The following is a 19,114-nucleotide window of genomic DNA, read 5'->3' as shown; positions in this document are numbered from 1 at the left end:
TTTTGCTAATACTGATCAGAGATGCCTTCCCTTTTTGGGATTTTGTTCTATCATGTAGTAGCTTCCTCCTTCTATTGTATAGTTTGTTTATGGCTGGGGTCCGCCAGACAGGACGTCTGCCTTTGGAGGATTGGGTCTTGGTTTTATTTGGGATTGCATGATCCATGCATTCCTGAAGGTGTACATAGAATGCATTTATAAAGGATTCTGCGGTCTGGGCCGTATTTTCCACAGGCTCGGGGGCTTTGAAGGATTCCACCTCGGTTTTGAGGAGTGTGAAATTTGCTTTAGAGAAGTTTTTCACTGTGGTTTTCTGGGTAGGGGGTGGGGTCGGGATGTGAATATCCAGTGAGATTAGTTTATGGTCTGATCTTACCAGTGAGGGATACACTTCTGGTCTGGAGCATAGAGAGTCCCCATGTTGGTGATGATCAGGTCCAGTATGTTTTCCCCTCTTGTGGGAATGGTAACAAGTTGTTCCATAGCATTTAAGTTTATAAATTCTAGGAACCTTTGGGCTAGGGTGTTGGAGCTAGAGTAATGCTCCCAGTCTATGTTTGGGTAGTTGAAGTCGCCCAATATAATGGTGTTTGGAAAGACCTCCATATTTTCCAGTGTTCTCAGGAAGGCCGAGTGGGGTTCCTGGGTTTGGGAGGGTGGTCTCTAGCAGGCTATAAACTGGAAGGCAGTTTTACCCACTGTTAGTTGCACATGGATAGTCCCTGATGCTTTGTGCTGTGCCACCAACCTGGAGGTGTGGGTATCTTTGACGAATATTGATACTCTCCCTCCTTTTGTGGTTCGGTCCAAGTTTTGGGGCCAAAAAGCATGGTATGAGGTATAACCTGGTAGTGCTGGGGTGCTCTCGAGAGCCTTGAACCAGGTTTCTGTTACTGCACAGATATCGATGTTCTCCATGCTAAGGAGAGTTTTGAGTGCAAGCATTTTGAGGTTTAGACTTCTGGTGTTGAGTAGCATTACTCTTAGTTTCTTATCCCTTGTGATACCTATGGAGGTGGGTTTGTCTTTTGAGCCTTGCCTAAAAAAGGCACTATGGGGGAAGCAAGAGCCTTTGCCAATATCCGAAAGCCCAGGGGTGACAGGTGCAAGCCGTCCCTAGTGAAGCATCGTGGCTTGTCGAGCATGTCATCCCAGGCTGACAGGCATTGGATCCCCTTTGAATGACACCAATACTTAAGCCAATTGTTGAAATTGATCATCTTGTCTTCATATTGTAGCATCATTCTTGGTGAGGGTAAGATGCTACTCTAGGTCAGGGTTATACCGGCCTGGGCTACATGCTCAGAGAGCTCCTCTATGTCTCTCTTCATGTAGTCCAGGGAAGTACGTTTCAGGTCATTCACAACAGCATGGACAATGTCCTAGTCATATTTGTACTTGCCTTGGAGTGACCTGAGTGCTTGTGTTATGTGGCGGATCCTAGCGCCCGACAGGCAGCTCACCGTGACTTTCTCCTTGTTCAGCCTGGTGAGCGGGACGTCAGTGTGCCTGACGATAGTCACCTATTACAAGTGTATCAGGTGTGTTGTTTAGCCTTAAGGGCTGTGACTGTTCGGCACACTGGCTTTGTGAGCTATGTGTTGCACGTGTTTTGTTTTGTGGTAGCGGTTGCTTGGGTGTCTGCTTTGGAGGTCTCTGCTGCTTAGGCAGATTTTTATTTAGAGCCTCCGAGTATGTTTTTGTGTGTTTATGTGCTTGGTTTGCTGTCGTGGTAGGTCTATGTGAGACTGGAATTTTAGTGAGTGTGGTTTCCTTCTCCTCCTGACTGGTTATGCCAGTACTGAGTTGAGAGAGCTTAGCCTCCAGTTTGGCTATATGGTTGCATCTGTCATATGTGTTGGAATTTGTTGGGAGGAGGAGAGGGTTGTCTGTGTACATGAGGCAGTTGTAACATTGCCTCAAGATTCCCAGATTCACCAGCTGGACCTGAGAGGAGATTGACAACTGACATTTGGACATGCTAGAATAGTATTGGGAATTCCTTTATAATTGAAAAAACGGGCCAATGGGGAACAAGGTACTCAAGGGGAGTTTGTGAGGGTGTAGTGCTTTTAATTTTTTAGTGCTGACTTATATAATTGCTTTAGTGAGCAAGTGCCAGGTAACTTAAATGCAATGTGTTACAGGTAACTTAAATGCAAAAATGACAAACAGTAACTTTCTTTCAAGTGAAACAAGGAAATAAGTACAGTAAGCAATGCAGATATCACTAGGGATCCACAGAAGCGCTGAAAAGCCGCGTTTTAGGTGGAATTAGCATTTCAGGGAAATAACAAGCAAACAAACAACAAGCATACAAACAAAGCTAGATTCAGCAGGCCTGGATCTAGTCTATGCTACAGCAAACAAAGGTGTACCAATTTCAGTAAGAAGCAGTTCAAATATGCAGGTACTATAAGCCTTTAACCAGAAATTCCTAGCTCAGAAGGGCATATTCCAGCCTCTCCTCCCACAAGAGTGCAGACCACGAACCTTCTTAACGTAAAATAACTGGCCTGAAGCCAAAGTGCTTAAACCAGAACTAATACACTTTTAGAATAACAGACACTGAGCCCTCAATCACAGTTCCCAACTTAGAAGGATGTAAGCTACCTGTCCTGCCACCACAGTGCAGGCCCCAAACCTTCCTAATGTAAAAAAACTGGTCTGAAGCCCAAGTGCTTAATCCAAAAGACTTAGAATGATAGCTACACTTTAATCAAGTTACTACCAAGCAGTAATAAATACAATTGAATACTTTAAAGAATTCCTGGATTAGTGCTCAAGTTATACAAACAAAGCTAGATTCAACAGGCCTGGATCTAGTATATGCTACAGCAAACAAGGTGTACCAATTTCAGTAAGAAGCAGTTCAAATATGCAGGCACTATAAGCCTTTAACCAGAAATTCCCAGCTCAGAAGGGCAGAGTCCAGCCTCTCCTCCCACAAGAGTGCAGACCACGAACCCTCTTAATGTAAAATAACTGGCTTGAAGCCTAAGTGCTCAAACCAGAATTAATACACTTTTAGAATAACAGACACTGAGTCCTCAATCAGCAGTTCCCAACTTAGAAGGATGTAAGCTACCTGTTCTGCCACTACAGTGCAGACCACAAACGTTCTTAATGTAAAACAACTGGTTTGAAGCCCAAGTGCTTAAACTAAAAGGCTTAGAATGAGTTACAGCAAGCAGTAATAAATACAATTGAGTACTATTAAGATGACGCAAAAGCAAAATAAAGTAGGAAGAAACACAAATACAGTAAAAGCAGATAATTTTTTTTTTTTTTTTATGTATGTGTAACTATTTATTGGTAAACAGCCTTTGATTAAAGTTCTATGCCTTCAGTGGAGAAAGCATAATGGAGAAACAAAATCAAAGAAGTAACCAGTCATTCTTAAACTTAAAGAAAGAGTAAGGAGCCTGAGCTGCACATATTCATGTATTTTTAATGCTTTGCAGGTCTTGACAGTGTTTTATGTCACCACTAATGAAAAAACTACTTTGGAGTTTAAAACTGAAAATATTTCTCTTCCTGGAGAGTACCTGAATTGATTTGAAAGGAAAATGTACTATTTTTAAATGTAAGCGATAAAAAGGCTACTTAGGATATAGCTGTGTTACAGCAGTGGGCAGAATTCTGAAACAATCTGTATAGTGCTTGCTTCATTTTCTGTCATGCACAAGGTGTGATGGCAGTTTTGATGCAAGTCTTGCAAAGCTAGATTTTGTATGCTGTGCATTGTATACATGATAGTGTAAGTTACAAAGTGAGGAAACAGAGGTGTTGAAATTCATAAGCAGCTCACACACACAGTATAGAGGTAAAAAGAGCAAAGACAAACCGCAAGGAATGTGACCTTTGTGCACAGCACAAATGTTGGACATTACAGCATAGCTGGTTCAGCCAAACCATTTTTTTCCAGTGCCCAACTTTGGGTAAACTGGGGATCTCGGTCGTCTACCTTAAGGATACCAGATGTGTACCTTGATGACATAATTCAATATGTTGAAAATTATATTTGGTCCCACAGGAGTAACTCACTGCCATACATGGTTTGTATGACATCACTCTGTCGTCTTTAGTCTTGCACACCGTTGATTGCAAACTTTGCAGTTAACACTCCAGCTGGTCCACATATGGAATCTTTACATCTTTGCTGGTTTAGAAGAGAGTGTTAGCTTTTCTTTGTATTGATTGCCTTTGAGAAGCTCGCTCTCTCTATCTGAATTCATAACTTTATTTCTATTGAATACTTTCAGGAAAATGACTGCATGACCATCTAAATGCGTAATCTCACAACCAGCACCTTTTTGTTTATGCTTACTACCAGTTTGGATCAGTGCACTGACATCACTTCTGCAGTGCACATTCTGTCTGAGAGGACTTGTTTTGTAGTTGTAACTGATGGACAGCTCCCCTGAAAGTGATGTAATAATTATGTTGTAATCCCACTGTTATGTCCCAAAATAGTGATGTAATAATTATGTTGTAATCCCACTGTTATGCCCCAAAATAGCACAGGGTCACTGAAGCTTTAGTCATATGGATTTGTTATGTTTAATGCTGACATAACAGAATACAATAGAACCGTTTGATGTGCCATTGTTTGTGGTAGGTGTTTTAGAGTTGGGGCCAGGCTTACATTCTTTGGATCTGGCTGCTTTAGCTCTGCTGTGCTGCTTCCCACACTTCTTTGCATACCACAGAGTATTATGTAGTGTAGTCTTATGTACTCGATGGTATGCAAGTGACAACCTAAAGAAAGTGTGTATATGATGTGCAGTATTAATGCTTGAGGCTATGTCAGATGAACTTGAATACTTCACATCTGTGGTTCACATGGATCTTTGTGGAGAAGCAGGTGTTTCACCATGCAGGCTTAGTGGAAATGTTTTTTTGTTTGTTTTGATTTTAATTCAAGGGCTTGTTTATCATTTTAAGTATGTGGCATGTTTATACCATTAAGTACAGGTTTCTCGGTACACACAAACCTCCTTGTAAATCTCAGTGCCTTTTGTCTTTGTAGGCCTTTGTTAACCATCAGTTGCTCATTCTCCTTTTGTTACTGCATCCATTTCACTGAGACAGGATACTAAAGATCTTGTTCCATAACTGAGGTCTGTTCTCTCAGTTCTAAGAGAAACATAATCTGTCCTTTGGTTTCCATTTATTTTTTTCTGTTTTGCTTTCCTTTTGTTTTGGTATTCCACTCTACCTTTGTGATCCATTTCATTTGTAGGTCAGCAGGGCAAAATAAAATAAAAGATGTTCCATGTTGCCTGCCGTTTTTGTGCTGCCGTCACTAAAACCACTCAGCACCACTGCCTCGTTATCAGCTGGTTCCCATCCAGTGCCTCCTTGCAGGTTCAGAAGGCCATACCCCATTCAGACTTGTACTGAAGTTTAAGAGCTAGTAAAAACTCACAGAATAATAAGATTATAGATCATCATCATCACTGTCCTAGTAGGCATGACAACTGCTATCTTGGCAGCCATTGTATACTTAACTAAATGACAGTAGTCTTGGCATATGCTGCATTCCAAAGACATGTATGCAAGGTTGTTTCTGTCTATACGTTTGTGAAAAGAGCACAAGAAATCATGGAAGGAATGAGTGTCAACAGTAATGAGGTTTGCCTTGTGATGAACTCAGATCAGGGGTAAGTGACTTTTGAATTGAATCAGTTTTTTTATTTGTTTTGCATTCCATCAGTCATGTGCAGTCTGAATGCGTGGACCTACACACATCTGCTGACGGCCAGTGGAGGTTATGTAGACTATATGGGTTTGACATCTTTATACAAGCCCACTTAGCCCTATATCAACAAACATTGTTCTTGTCTACATTTATCTGTTATCTAATTTAGGTCGCAAATTCCTTTTCCAAAATATATAATCAGTCACACTATAGGTTTGTTCAAATCAATACACTCAAGTTGCTAGTGTAGAGGAGCTCTTCAAACCTTTGTAGAGGAGGAGTTGAGTATTTGAGGGCCTATGTTATGTCTGAGCTCGCCTTATTCTTTTAAGTGTTTCCTGACTACTAACTCACTTTTTAGGTTTGGTCAATTTTTAATATCTATACAGTGTTCTGTTTGTCTCCCCAATTCTGGCTTAATTTCATTTCAAGTTATCTTTCGTTAGTCTTGCCTAAATGACAATTTTAGAGCTTAATTGCTGCTATTATGTTGAGCTGTACATTGTTTTTAGGTACTTAATCCGAGGATGCCACTTCCCCTTTCTTTGAGTATGTGTTGTTTGACAATATATTTCTTCATCCCTCCACATGGTCTTGACTAATTTTACCACTTCTGATATTGTAGGTGGTGGTGGGATTTCCATTTCATTGTTGTTTCTTTTATCACGAAGAGAATTATTAGCCAGATTACTTTCTACTTTCCAAGGGCCATCCTTTGTTCTTCAGTTTTAATTTTTTTAAAAGTCACAATTTTGATCACAGGATAGAATGCAGTCCTCTTCCTCCGTGTAATTGCTGAATAGTCTTGGTCTATGTATATTCTACTAGTCTCATATTGCATCTTGGCCTCTGGCTTCTGCAGATCTGACAACACTGCTTCTTATATGTGACAGGTCTCAAATTTAACAGTGATTTGGCATGGGGTCTTATTGTTCGGTGCCCAGGGTGTTCTTTGTACTCTCAGTTCATATATCTTCCTTAAGTAAGGCTGTCCATTCACATAGCAACTTCTGTATTCAAGCCCTTTTGCAACCCCACTTATTCTAATATTTTTTCCACATACTCTGTCTTGCTAGTCACAAAGTAGTTCATCTGTCAAGTCTGCCAAGTCCATCCTTATTTCTAAGGTTTCAGTACAAAGGCTGAGCTGATCCGTCTCTTGTATAGTATCTTGTATTGCATCTGTCTGGTTACTCTAAAACCGATTTTGTTTCTTGTGTCTTGAGTGAGATGTCTTCAGTACATTTCTGGAGAGTGCATTCATGTCTTTTATTTCCTCCAGTACATCTGCTAAACTGACTACTGACTGAATTGTCGTCCTTTGAGTTGCTAGGTCTGTCTGCCATTTTTGCTCAGGTTCTTGCTTCTTCTTTAGTGTCATTTGCAGCTTTTTTCTGGGCTTCAGTTCTTTTCTTGGAGCATAGATATCACCACCGACCATTACCTTGATAGACAGTTAAGCTATAGAAGTTCAATTTTCCCCAATAGAGATATCAAATTACTTTTGATTTCTGTTTTCAGCAGGAGGAAGAGAGGTGTGCTGCCACATCTTACAGAGCTATTCTGGAAGTCCAACCTGAATCTTAATTTTGAGCAAGCACACAATTCAAATAATTCAAAAGACATTTTCTGTTCAGTGGGATGCACTCCACACTGCAATTGTAGGGGAGTTTGCCCATCTACTCCCTTAATCAGTATCCTTGCGTGTCTTAGAAACACATTTAAGATTTGTATATACAGAGATTTTGAACATTATTGTCTTTAATAAAGCCATTTAGTTTCTGGTTATGGTTCATGCCTCTGTTGTCTTGACTTTACATTTTAACTGCTACATCTACACTACTGTCCTCTAATATTGTGTGGGCAAAGAGCCAAACTTTGCAATTGCTGTCTTTACTCAGAAAAAAGATGCCGTTATTTTGGCTAGCAGGGGAAAATCTTCAACAAAGATTCCCCAGCAAACTAGAATACACTTTCTGCTGAGGTATGTAATGAGAGGATTGTAGGGAACTTAGAGCAATACCCCATCTAGATAAGACATATTAATATCAGTTTTGGGAATAATATGATTCATATTGATTTGCTAACTGACTGCTTGCATTTTCAAAATTTTAGTAGCTGGAAAATATATAACAGTGGTGTAGATAAATTTCTGGGCACTATTTTCTGCATGTTAATTTTTGCTTTGTTCTATTTTACTTGCTGTTTTTCACGTGAATTACTTGTTTCCAGTCTTCTGTTGTCAAAATTTGTCATGCATGCATAGTTTATGTGGTTGTTTGAACTGTTTTTTTTTTTTACAATTTACTTGTTGATCTGTTCTGTTATGAATATTGTTTTTGCAGAATTGTTATAACTAAATTGTTTTACTAGATCTTCAAACTGTGATGCAGCTGAAAATGATCCTTGGCCCACTCTACTTAACTGCTTAAACACACACAAAGTAAAATGAAAGCAGTTCAGAAATCACCATAGTTCAGGAAAAGGGGCATTCCTACATTTGTCCCCATTCACTGAATGTGTATTCAGTGAATCGTACATTAGTGGCCATCAGTTGGATATCATAATTCCCCTTAAAATTTTTAAAAGAATTACTTTTTCTGAGAACCAGTTTTGCAGCAACTGCAGTTTATATGAAGCACATGATAACACAAGTGCATACTTTTGATAGTTAATAGTGCTGTAACAAATTAAGTATTGCTTTGTGGTTTTTGGCAGTGGCATGTGAATTTTTGTTAGTTCCAAACCCACATTTCTCATTTCAAGAATGAATGCAGTAGAACAAGAAATACTCTAGGCACATTTCTGGTGAAAACAAATAACATCTTGCATTCTTTAAATGTTTATCAGTGCAAAAATACCTCTGTTTTATACTTGTTTTATTGAAGAAGCCAATATTATCTTTCTGAAATGTGACTTTTTTGTACTAGATGTGGTAATAAACATTGCTGCTAGACAAATCCTACTGTTTAGTGAATTAACATTTTTTTTTTTTTTTTGCGTTCAGCATTTCAAAATATGATGAGCGCTGCTGTTTCCTTTATGTTTTGCACAACACTGATGATTTCCAGATTTATTTTTGCACAGAACTTCATTGCAGAAGGTTAGTAGATGTTTAATATAGTTGAAATTAAATCTGAATGTATTTTTACTTTGTGATGGAAAAAGCCATATAAGCCTTTTTAACAGGACTACAGTACTGATGTAGCACTAGTAATAATAATACTGCAAGAAATATAAAATGAGTAATATATTTGTATATATAGTTTTATGTATGTACAGTGCACCATGCTGTAGGTAATGTTTGGAAGTAACTGCATGACTTGAGCATCGGGTCTATATTAGTTCGCCAAAGTTCATTTTCAGCAAACTCCAATTCATTGACCCATATTCAGAAAAATTCAATTCCGTGATTCGCTGAATATTCCTAGGGCAAAGTAGAAGTTGGCCAGCTACACAACTTTGCCCTTTTCCCTAGTGTAGTGCGATCTCTTGAGTTAGTATATATAGTTAGGGGGGATGTGGGGGGGGGCACAGGGAGTGAAGCCCCCCACTTGGGTGGGTTCAATTTAGTTAGATGTGGTCCGCTGTGCCACGGGGCAAGTATTTCATTGTCCTTGGAATATTCAGTGACTCTCAGAAGTGAATTTCACTGAATGCAGGTCGATGAATTGGAGTTTGCTGAAAATGAGTTTCAGCAAACTAATATAGACCCGAGCATCATGATGGTTCTGTTGAATATAGACAGTAATAAGCAGACATAAACCTGTAAAGTGCAAATGCTTTTATTTATACTTCAAGAAAACTGTGACATGACACACTTTGAGTTTTGAGCAGGAATAAAAAAATAAATGGAATACATATTTATAAGACTGAAAATAATACGTGTTCATTGCAAAAGAAATTCTAATAGTCATGTTTAAGCATGTTTTTGAATACAAGTTAAAATCCCTGCACTGCTGTAGTGGTTACATTCTAATAAGTTTGCTTCAAATTACAAGAGTGAAGGAGTGAATGATTATGTTGGTAGGGCAACGGTATGCTTTGCATCTTCAACAGCTTGTAATTCAGGCGAGTGTATATGTTGCAGCATAGAGTTTTAGTTAACAGGCATTTATCTTTTCATTATCCTGTCTGTACAAACTCACACACACGCCTACATCTATATATAGCAAGTAAAGCTACTGAGTTGTTGATTCCTTTTACAGACTATCTTCGGGGAGTGAATGCTCTTAAATCCAAATGTTTGTCAATCTTTTTTTTTTTTTTTTTTTTTTAAAAAACATGTTTAGGAAGCCCTCTACGTAAAGAGACATTCCTTTAGATAAACAACTGTACCCTTTTTAATGCTTCTTTCTTGCCACTTTGCACTTTACATATTTCACATGTTGACAGTATTTCATGTTCCTATCAATTCGATAAAAATTCATCCTGAAAAAACATGTATATCATAAGATTGTCTCTAGCTCTGCTGTAATTTGTAAGTTATATACCAAACGTCAAACCTCTTCTCTTAAAATAAATGCCTAAAAGCTAGTAAGCCCTAAGTGAATCTGCTCTAATCTCTGTTTGATTCCAAAGACGGTGTCAAATTCTAAAGTCAGCCTTACCAAGTTAGCAAACAGTGATACATATGCAAAAGTATGCATACACATATACACAGTGCATTACCCTAGTGTTACAATGGAACAGGCTCCCCATCCATGTGAAGCAGAGTTCTTCCCTAACTCGATTCAAGTGCTACTTGGACAGTTGGATGGGAAACTGGAAATTCATCCCCGTTTCATTACTTAAAGTACAGGGTTTGACTCTGTGTGGTCCCCATAACTAAGTGGGGCATTTTGCGCATATGCACTTGCACACAGCATAACTCCAAATGCTGACTGCTCATACCTGCTGCTGTGGACGCGTGCACACACACAAACACACACACACCCCTTTGCTACAGAGTTTTTGGTCGTAGCATAACTCCAAATACTGACTAGTTGTACCTGCTACTACAGATGCATACACTGCTTGTATTTGCTATGGAGTTTGAGGTTGACATTCATAGCATAACTCCAAATGCTACACACACAGTGCTCATACTTGGAGTGGATTCCTTGGTCATAGCATAACTCCAAATTTTGACTGCTCATACCTGCTGCTATGGACGCACACACACTGCTCGTACTTGCTATGGAGTTCTTGTTCATTGCATAACTCCAAATGCTAACTGCTTGTTGTACCTGCTATGGACATAGCATAAAACCAAACACTGGCTGCCTCTGCCTTTTGATGATTTCTTGAACTAATAACACCAAACATAATGCTGCAGAGGATTAATTGGCATTGTAGCATAACACTACTTTATTTTTGCTGCAATCCCATTCAAATCTTCTGCCATCTCTGCTCCCATTTCATTGGGTAAAAGGAACAGTACCAGATCAGTATGCAGTCACAAAGTAAAGAAACTTTTCTTTTTAATTTAATGGAGCAGCTGGGCCACCCTGCCTGCATTGGGGCGCAAGGCAACTGCCTAGGTCAACTAGTGCTGGATCTGGCCCTGTTCTCTGGTTCAGTTTTTGGCTGGAGTGCCTTCTGTGCAGAGTCTGCATGTCCTTCCTATGTTTGCTTGAGGTTGCTCTGGGTGCTCTAGTTTCCTCCTACATTCTGAAGACATGTAGTAGATGGATTAAATACCCTAAATTGGCCATAGGTGTGTGTGTGTGTTTGTGTTTGTGTGTGTGTGTGTGTGTTTGTGTGGTATGGGCACAGGACTAACACCCTTGGCCCATAAAACGGAAAGCATTTCTCATGGAAGGAGCAATAATGGCCATTTTCATTGTTGTTGCCCCTATGTGTTGGTTTCTGGCTTAACGGGCGAATGAGAGAGAGAGAGAAAAATAAGAGAATTACTTTGCTTTATGTGAACTGGAACATGGTTCCATAGAAGTTATTCTTTGTGATACATATATGTTCTATTCATGTTGTAAAATAGATTGAGATTATTTGAATGGCTGTTCACTTTGTCATTAGACTTGTAAATGTATGATAGTTCAGACAGGATAGTCTGCTGAGGCCCCATTTTCAGTGCAGAGGTCACTTCTTAGTAACCTGCATAATGCCAAGAAAAAAGCTGAGGCTTTAAAATGGTCTGCATAGTTTTTGTGATTCAGGCCCTTGAGTTTTTTTAGTGCAAAAGCATGATGGTCACTCCAGTTGTGCCAAGTGTTTGGATTGGTATATACAAATGAGGCATTATATGCAGTGAGTGTCCTGATGAGAGTAGAGTGCAGTGGAATGATTACATCCCTGAGCCTAGATGCCATATCTTTAGGTGAAAAATAACTTTCTTGCAATAGTGGATACTTGGTGAACAAAAGACAGTTTCCTGTCTACTTTGGAATAATTGAGAAAAGCTTAGTAATGGGAGAACAGGTGTAATAATACAGAGATCTGTGAGAGGTTGAAATCAAAGTTGTTTAGTGAATGTTAGTAAATAGGTGGAAAATCCAGGAGTGGGTTTATTTCTCTGAGGGGCAGTGGAAGCATGTGTGAGAGGCTGCAATCAGTTTGAAATGTTGACCAAATTATTATGACCTCCAGTTGAGTTTGTTACTTCGATGGGATTTAACAGCAGAAAAGCAGTGTAGCATGGACATTTTACAGAATGGCACATATTGGAAATGTGATTTACAGGATGCAGACAATCTCCATATGTTTTAGAAATGCCCCAAGGTCCATGGGTATGGGACCTTTATTTCCACCAAACTTAGTGGTATTTTGGGGTCCACTTTAGTTTTGGGCAGCGAATTTTGGATTACACCATTGGCATGTGTCGAAGGACAGATGAATTCTTGATATTAATTGGGACCTAGCAAGTGTGTTCAGACTTTTGTTTTCTAAACAGTGGAAGCATAGGGTAATATTAAGGGAATCTAATCTACGTAATTTGAGAAACCGCATGGGGTTATTTACCAGATGTCTTGCGTCTTGTTTAATGATTAGTTGTATTGTGGAACTGTGTTATTTTTTGTAGTTTTTGCAAACGTTTATAAATAAAATAAAAAATAAATAAATAAAAAAGGACAGTTTTTTGTTGACTTAAGTTCCCCTGATCAACTTAAAGAGGAGTGTTGTCAGTGTAGTAATTACAAGGGATGTCATGCTTACTAAAGCATTTAGTTGTTGTCCATGGTTTTGACAGTAGCTATTTCTTTTGGAAAGTACCTATTGGAGGATTTTGCTGTCCTCTGGAGAGTTTTATGATGCCACCAAGTTCATAGTCATCTACAAACTTGTTTGGATTAAACCCTTAAAATGTGCTTTGGCCCCCAAGAAGTGAATGCTATAGAGGAAGTCTGAACCCTGTGGTAATCCACTAGTAACAGGTCTTTGGGAGGAGTTTGAGCTACCTACCCTAATTTCCTGGGTTCTGTTTGTGAGCCAGTTTGCTTTCAAATGAGTTACTTTGGGAATTACATTTAACTGGGAGAGTCTGTCTACAATACCAGTGTGGGATGGTGTAATATGGCTTTGCAAGGTCTAGATATGTGGTGTGTACTGATTTGCCCTCATCCGTTGCTTCACTAACCTTCTTGAAGTTGACCAAGTTAAGTAGGCAGAATCTGATCTACCCTTGATAAATCTGAACTGACTTGTGTCAAGAGTGTGTAGGTTAGTTGTGCTCTTAGTTATTAATTCTCTAATGATCCTTCCTGTACTTTACTGATAAAACTGGTCATGTTTATGGATCTGTAATAACTTGGTCTGTCAACACCTCACTTTTGTGCTAGGGGATGACAATTGCTGTCCTCTCTTCATCTAGTGCAAAGCCTGTTTGGTGGCCGATTTGAAATAATCTTTGTAGGTGGTCTGACAAGTTCTGGTATGTTATCCAGTCCTCCCACAGAAGTTGTGTTCTTGGCCTTGGATAGTGCATTGAGGGCTTGTTCTTGGGGGATTTGTGGGGGGGTGCAGATGCAGCTATGTGATCTCAGAATATAAGTAGCGAGGGTAGGGGGGGTGAAAGCAATATCCCACCATGAAGGGGATTAGAACTCTTCACTCAGTCCACTGCAAATTGATTCATCACATAATGAAAGCATTGAGCTGTAGAGACCATCAAATGTATATATCCTTGACAAAAATATACACTTGCAAAGAAAGACTCCCATGCCATGTGTACAGTTTGTACTTCAAGAAAAATGCATTATTAAGGGAAAATGTGAACCTTTATACTTGAACACATAGCTGAATAATACTGTCCCTTTTTCAGCATTCTTTATAGATGGATATAAGTCTGTTTATGTTGACATTTGAACAATGTAAGGCAATAAAATAAGACTGCCCGAATTCTCTCTTTTCTGTGCACATAACCCTACTTGTCAATACATAGTTTCTGTACCTACTGCCTTACACTGTCCAGCCTGTATGTGAAAAGGTTGTCTCACACAGCATGCAGAAATTTAATTTATGCTGTTGATGGTAGCTGCATGAAGGTACATAGGCATTTTCATATTAACATGCAGCTGTAATTAAAGTGATCAGGTCAAATCTGACAAGAAATTTTGTGAGATTGCTGGGAAGGGTGGCATAATAATAGTGTGTAAATTTTGATTATCAAGGTTTTCTGTGTATCAGGCCCATCATATTGGACTCTTCATATATCATATGTGTATATGGTTTCCCTTTATAATCTCGAAATACTGAAATCTCGAAATTCAGTATCTCGAAACCATAAAGAACGTTCAAAATTCCGAAACCCCAAAACCGCAAACATATACACACCACACAACACATACACTATACTACCCACACTACATACACAAACACAGCAACACAAATCAACACACCTGCACTGCACCCCTCCCTACTTATGTATACTAACTCCGACATCGCACAAACAGGAAAAGATGCAAAATCACACCAGGCATTCCCCAGTCCCTCGAACACAGACACACACATCAGACATATACAAAAACCAACACGTACACATGCATACCTGCACCTGCCTACCCTAACCCACACGTACAACCTACAGACACACTCACATACATTTAAACTCCCACCCAAAACCTTTACAAAACACTCACCTTAAATTGCACCTAAATTCACACATGACACTGTACACCATCCACAGAAAACACCGTACGTAATGAAGTGTAAAGCCATAATCGCGAATTTGAGATGTTCGAATTCGCAGTTATGCACTTTCGCTATTTTAAAAATCCGCCATTATGGTCTCGGGATACTGAAATTCGAGATTTCAGTATTTCGAGATTATAAAGAGGAACCGTGTGTGTGTGTGTGTGTGTGTGTGTGTGTGTGTGTGTATATTATATATTGCCTTCTCTTACTCCATCAACCTCAACTTATAAAGGGGAACCGTGTATATATTTATATATGCATATATATTTATATATATATATATATATATATATATATATATATATATATATATATATATATATATATTCACTTTAGAAGCTCTAAATACTGAAATATCGAAATTCAGTATTTCGAGCCCATAAAGTGCAGTCCTGAAAACAGCGAAAGCTCAGAAGCGCGAAATTCCCACCGGTGGTTTTGAATTTCACGCTTCTGAGGTTTCACTGTGGTTATAGATTCAGGTAAGTGTGTGTATTAAGGGTTTTAACTAGGGGCTGTGTGTGTGTGTCAGTGTGTTTTGTTGCTGTGATGTGTGTGTGCGAGGAGAATGTAGCTTGTGTGGTGGTGTTTTGTGTGTGTTTGTGTGTAGTGCGATTTTGGAGTGCGAATATTTAAGTAGGGGGAGTGTGGGAGGCGCAGGGCTGCCCCCCTGCTTTTATGTAGTAGAGACCTTGTGTTTGTGTGTGGGGAGGATGGTGTGTGTGTGTGTGTGTGTGTGTGTGTGTGTGTGTGTGTGTGTGAAGAAATTCAAAATCTCTGGTGTGCAAGATTTTGAATTTCGTGGTTTCAAAAATTCGACTTTATAGCTTTGAAATACTGAATTTCGATATTTCAGTATTTCGAGGCTATAATGTGAATCCATATATATATATATATATATATATATATATATATATATATATATATATATATATATATATATATATATATATATAAAATTATATATTTCCTTCTCTTAACTCTGTCAACCTCAACCAAAACAATAACAAACTTACCTCAGCTCTGTTCCTGGATCTCTCTAAGGCCTTTGATATGGTTAACCAACTACTTATCCATACCCTGAAGAAACTGTCACTAAACAACTATGCAATTAAATGGTTCCAATCTTATCTGACTGGAAGGCAACAAGCAGTATTAGGGCAGAATACACTATCCCACCTGTCTGTCCATCACACTAGGAGTCCACCAAGGCTCCATACTAGGACCGCTTCTCTTCTCAATCTTTATCAGTGACCTACCCACAATCACTCCCAAGGCCACCTGCATCCAATACACGGATGACTCCACTTTAATCTGTGCAGCCTCCTCCCCAACTGAGCTTATGACTCTAACCCTGAATACTTTCAGTGATGATGAAAAATAGTTTGCATACCATCAACTTATTTTAAATCCCAACAAAACTAAGCTGCTAATTTTTTCCCCCACGTGTAAGTCCACTTCACCATTCTTTACTGTAAGATCCAATAATGGCAAATTGATATCCCCAGATGTTCACACCAAACTCCTAGGGATCACAATCGACAATAAATATGACACCCATGTCAATCAAACTGTCAATACCGTCAACATAAAATTGGGCACTCTCTATAGGATCAAACCTTTCCTCGCTCCATTTGCAAGAACTTCTGTTGCACACTCCCACTTGCTGTCTACCCTTCTCTATCGCTCCCCCCTTTTCCTTAACTTGAATAAAACCACTCTTAACAAACTTGAACGCTGTTACAACCATATTGCTAGATTTGCTACAGGTACAACCTTTAGGACCCACCACTGTCTCAACTTAACTAGGTTGGCTTGAATGGACTTGTCTTCGCCAATACAACCAAATTATAATAGCCCATAAAGTTCTAAACCATCCCGATAAGACACCGGCACTAAACAAGATCATTAATCCTTACAGCAACCTGAGGTCACTGCGCTGTGCTGGCAAACTGTTGGTTCAAACAACCAAAAGCATAAATATGGCTGTTGACTCTCTGTTTGCCAACTCTGTAGGCAAAACTTGGAACTCTCTACCTGCTGAACTTACTCTCCAGCCTTCTCTAACCCAGTTCAAAAAAGCCTCAAACTACACTTTCAAATGCACTGGCAATGTCCCTGTTCAAAACCCGACTAACACCCACCCACTGGTATTGGATACCTTGCCTAGTTAAATATGTCATTTGACTGTAAAATGTATATGACTTTGGTTTGTGGCATATCTAAAGCTTGTTAAAGGATAAATTCCTTATCTGCGTGAAACCCTGTGTGAAACTCTTAATTGCCTATACTAATTGTCTCAACTATGTTCTATAAATGTTTGTAACATTACTGAAGACTGTAAACTTTGTTAATTTGTAAATGTTACTAATGTAAGCTACTAACTTGGAGCTTTTCTCCCTGGGCTTCCGCTGAAAATGGACATGTATCCAGTCGGGCCATCCCGGTAAACAAATGTTAAATATATATATATATATATATATATATATATATATATATATATATATATGTATATATCATTTATATCATATAGCATCATAGAAAATTATGTTTACATCACATGGGATCACCCATTACCAGCAGTTCAAAAGATAGATGCTAGAAAATCAGATACAGTGATCCATGAAAAGAAGACAAAAGTAGCATTGATCATATGAATCACCACACCAAGTGACTACAGTGTCTTGCGTACGAAGAAATACAAAGTCATTAAATATCAGGATCTGCAGGCTGAAATGAGGGCAATGTCCAAAGGTCCAAAATCAGGGACACATTTTAACTGTTGCTCTTATAAACTTAGAAATGTGTTAAAATAACAGGTTTTGCATTGACATGTGTTTTCTGAAGGATGCAAAGTCAGAAATTCAAATATATGTCATTAGTGACTTGTCATTGATAATTTGCTAGAAACATCAACTTTTATGAGAAACAGACCAACAATGTTAGGCAAAAATCTGGACATTTTGTGAAAATCTGGACAGTTGATAGGTAGCCCTGTCTATCTGAGATATGACAGTGGAGTGCAGTTCAAGGAAAAACATTATATGGATACTAAGAGTCTGAACACTCAGTGCTAGGAGTCTAAACTGAAAACTCCACTACCTACAAGCTCTCCTCACCCTAGCTAATGTCTGTGTGGTCACTGAGACTTGGTTTAAAGCTGCAGAAAGCACACCAGCAGTGCAAGGTTCTAATGCCCTCCACACATTTAGACCATTTACTACACAGACAGGGACTAAAGCTTGGAGGTGTCTTGATTCACAACAGGAATAAATATACCTCAAGGGTGGGCAAACAGGACAATGCACTTGAACTTATCCATGTTCAAATCACTATAGGCAAAGTCCCAAACCACTGGACCACATGGGGTCCAGGGAAGTAAATAGTGTGGGAAGAAATAGCCAGGGAATTGTTATGGCTAGGCTTGTATAGGCCCTAGGGCCGATAGCCTAGTACCAACCTATGAACTTACTTGTAAGCATTAGCCTCCCCCTCTAAGACCCAGGAAACTTATAACATGTATTTAAGCTTATTAGAATCATTGACTATTGAACTCAATACCATATTTATGGGCCACTTTAATTACTCCACTATTAACTGGGAATTGTATATGACAACAAACATACATGCAAAGAGATTCCTGGATTTTGGAAACACAAACCACCTGGACCAGTTTGTCAGTACAATATCCAGGGGTGCAAACATACTGGATCTGGTCCCCACTAATATGGGAAAGTGCCGCACACCTCCTAGTGTAATGTCTTTTTTGGTAAGGTCAAACCACAGAATGGTCTCTCTTGAAGTAAAAGTAAAACTTGGACCCCAGCTATCCCTGAAATATTCAGGAACTGCTCTAAGGCTAACTTTCTACTATTAAGCGATAATCTGGCAAAATTTCAAGCCCCCATAAACCCTGAGAACACTGCTGCCTGTGTGGGACTGTTCACAGAAACCCTATACAAACATGTTAATAACTGCACAGAGGCAGCTGTACCCACTAGGAAGAAGTACAGAACTAAATCAAAAAAGACACCCTGGTGAAATCACAACATCAATAGACTGTATAACAGAAGGAAGAAAATCGTAGCAAAAATTAGGAGGTGTAGCACCCAGCAGGATAAAAGAACTCTCATCAAACTAAAACAACTCATAAGACCACTAAATCTACCAAAGCTAAATTTGAGGTAAATTTGACCTCCTAGGCCAAGGACAACCAGAAGGCATTCTTTAGCTATGTCCACTACCTCAAAGGCAATACACCGTTGCATGCAGAGCTCA

The 19,114-nt window shown here is 39.1% G+C and overlaps 1 protein-coding gene across 1 annotated transcript in view; it reads left to right on the top strand.

The window, feature by feature from the left end:
- MAP3K5 (mitogen-activated protein kinase kinase kinase 5) overlaps nt 1-19,114 on the top strand; it is a 2,923,819-nt gene that overhangs the window by 2,113,686 nt on the left and 791,019 nt on the right. The window contains exon 13 of the mRNA XM_044087116.1: nt 8,712-8,807. Within this exon, the coding sequence (XP_043943051.1) occupies nt 8,712-8,807 (96 nt within the window). The remainder of the gene's footprint in view (nt 1-8,711; nt 8,808-19,114) is intronic.

This window comes from Protopterus annectens, chromosome 1.part1 (assembly GCF_019279795.1).
Source record: "Protopterus annectens isolate FY-2018-M chromosome 1.part1, PAN1.0, whole genome shotgun sequence".
Classification (NCBI taxonomy): Eukaryota; Metazoa; Chordata; order Ceratodontiformes; family Protopteridae; genus Protopterus; species Protopterus annectens.
This window is presented reverse-complemented; position numbering and strand designations above follow the sequence as displayed.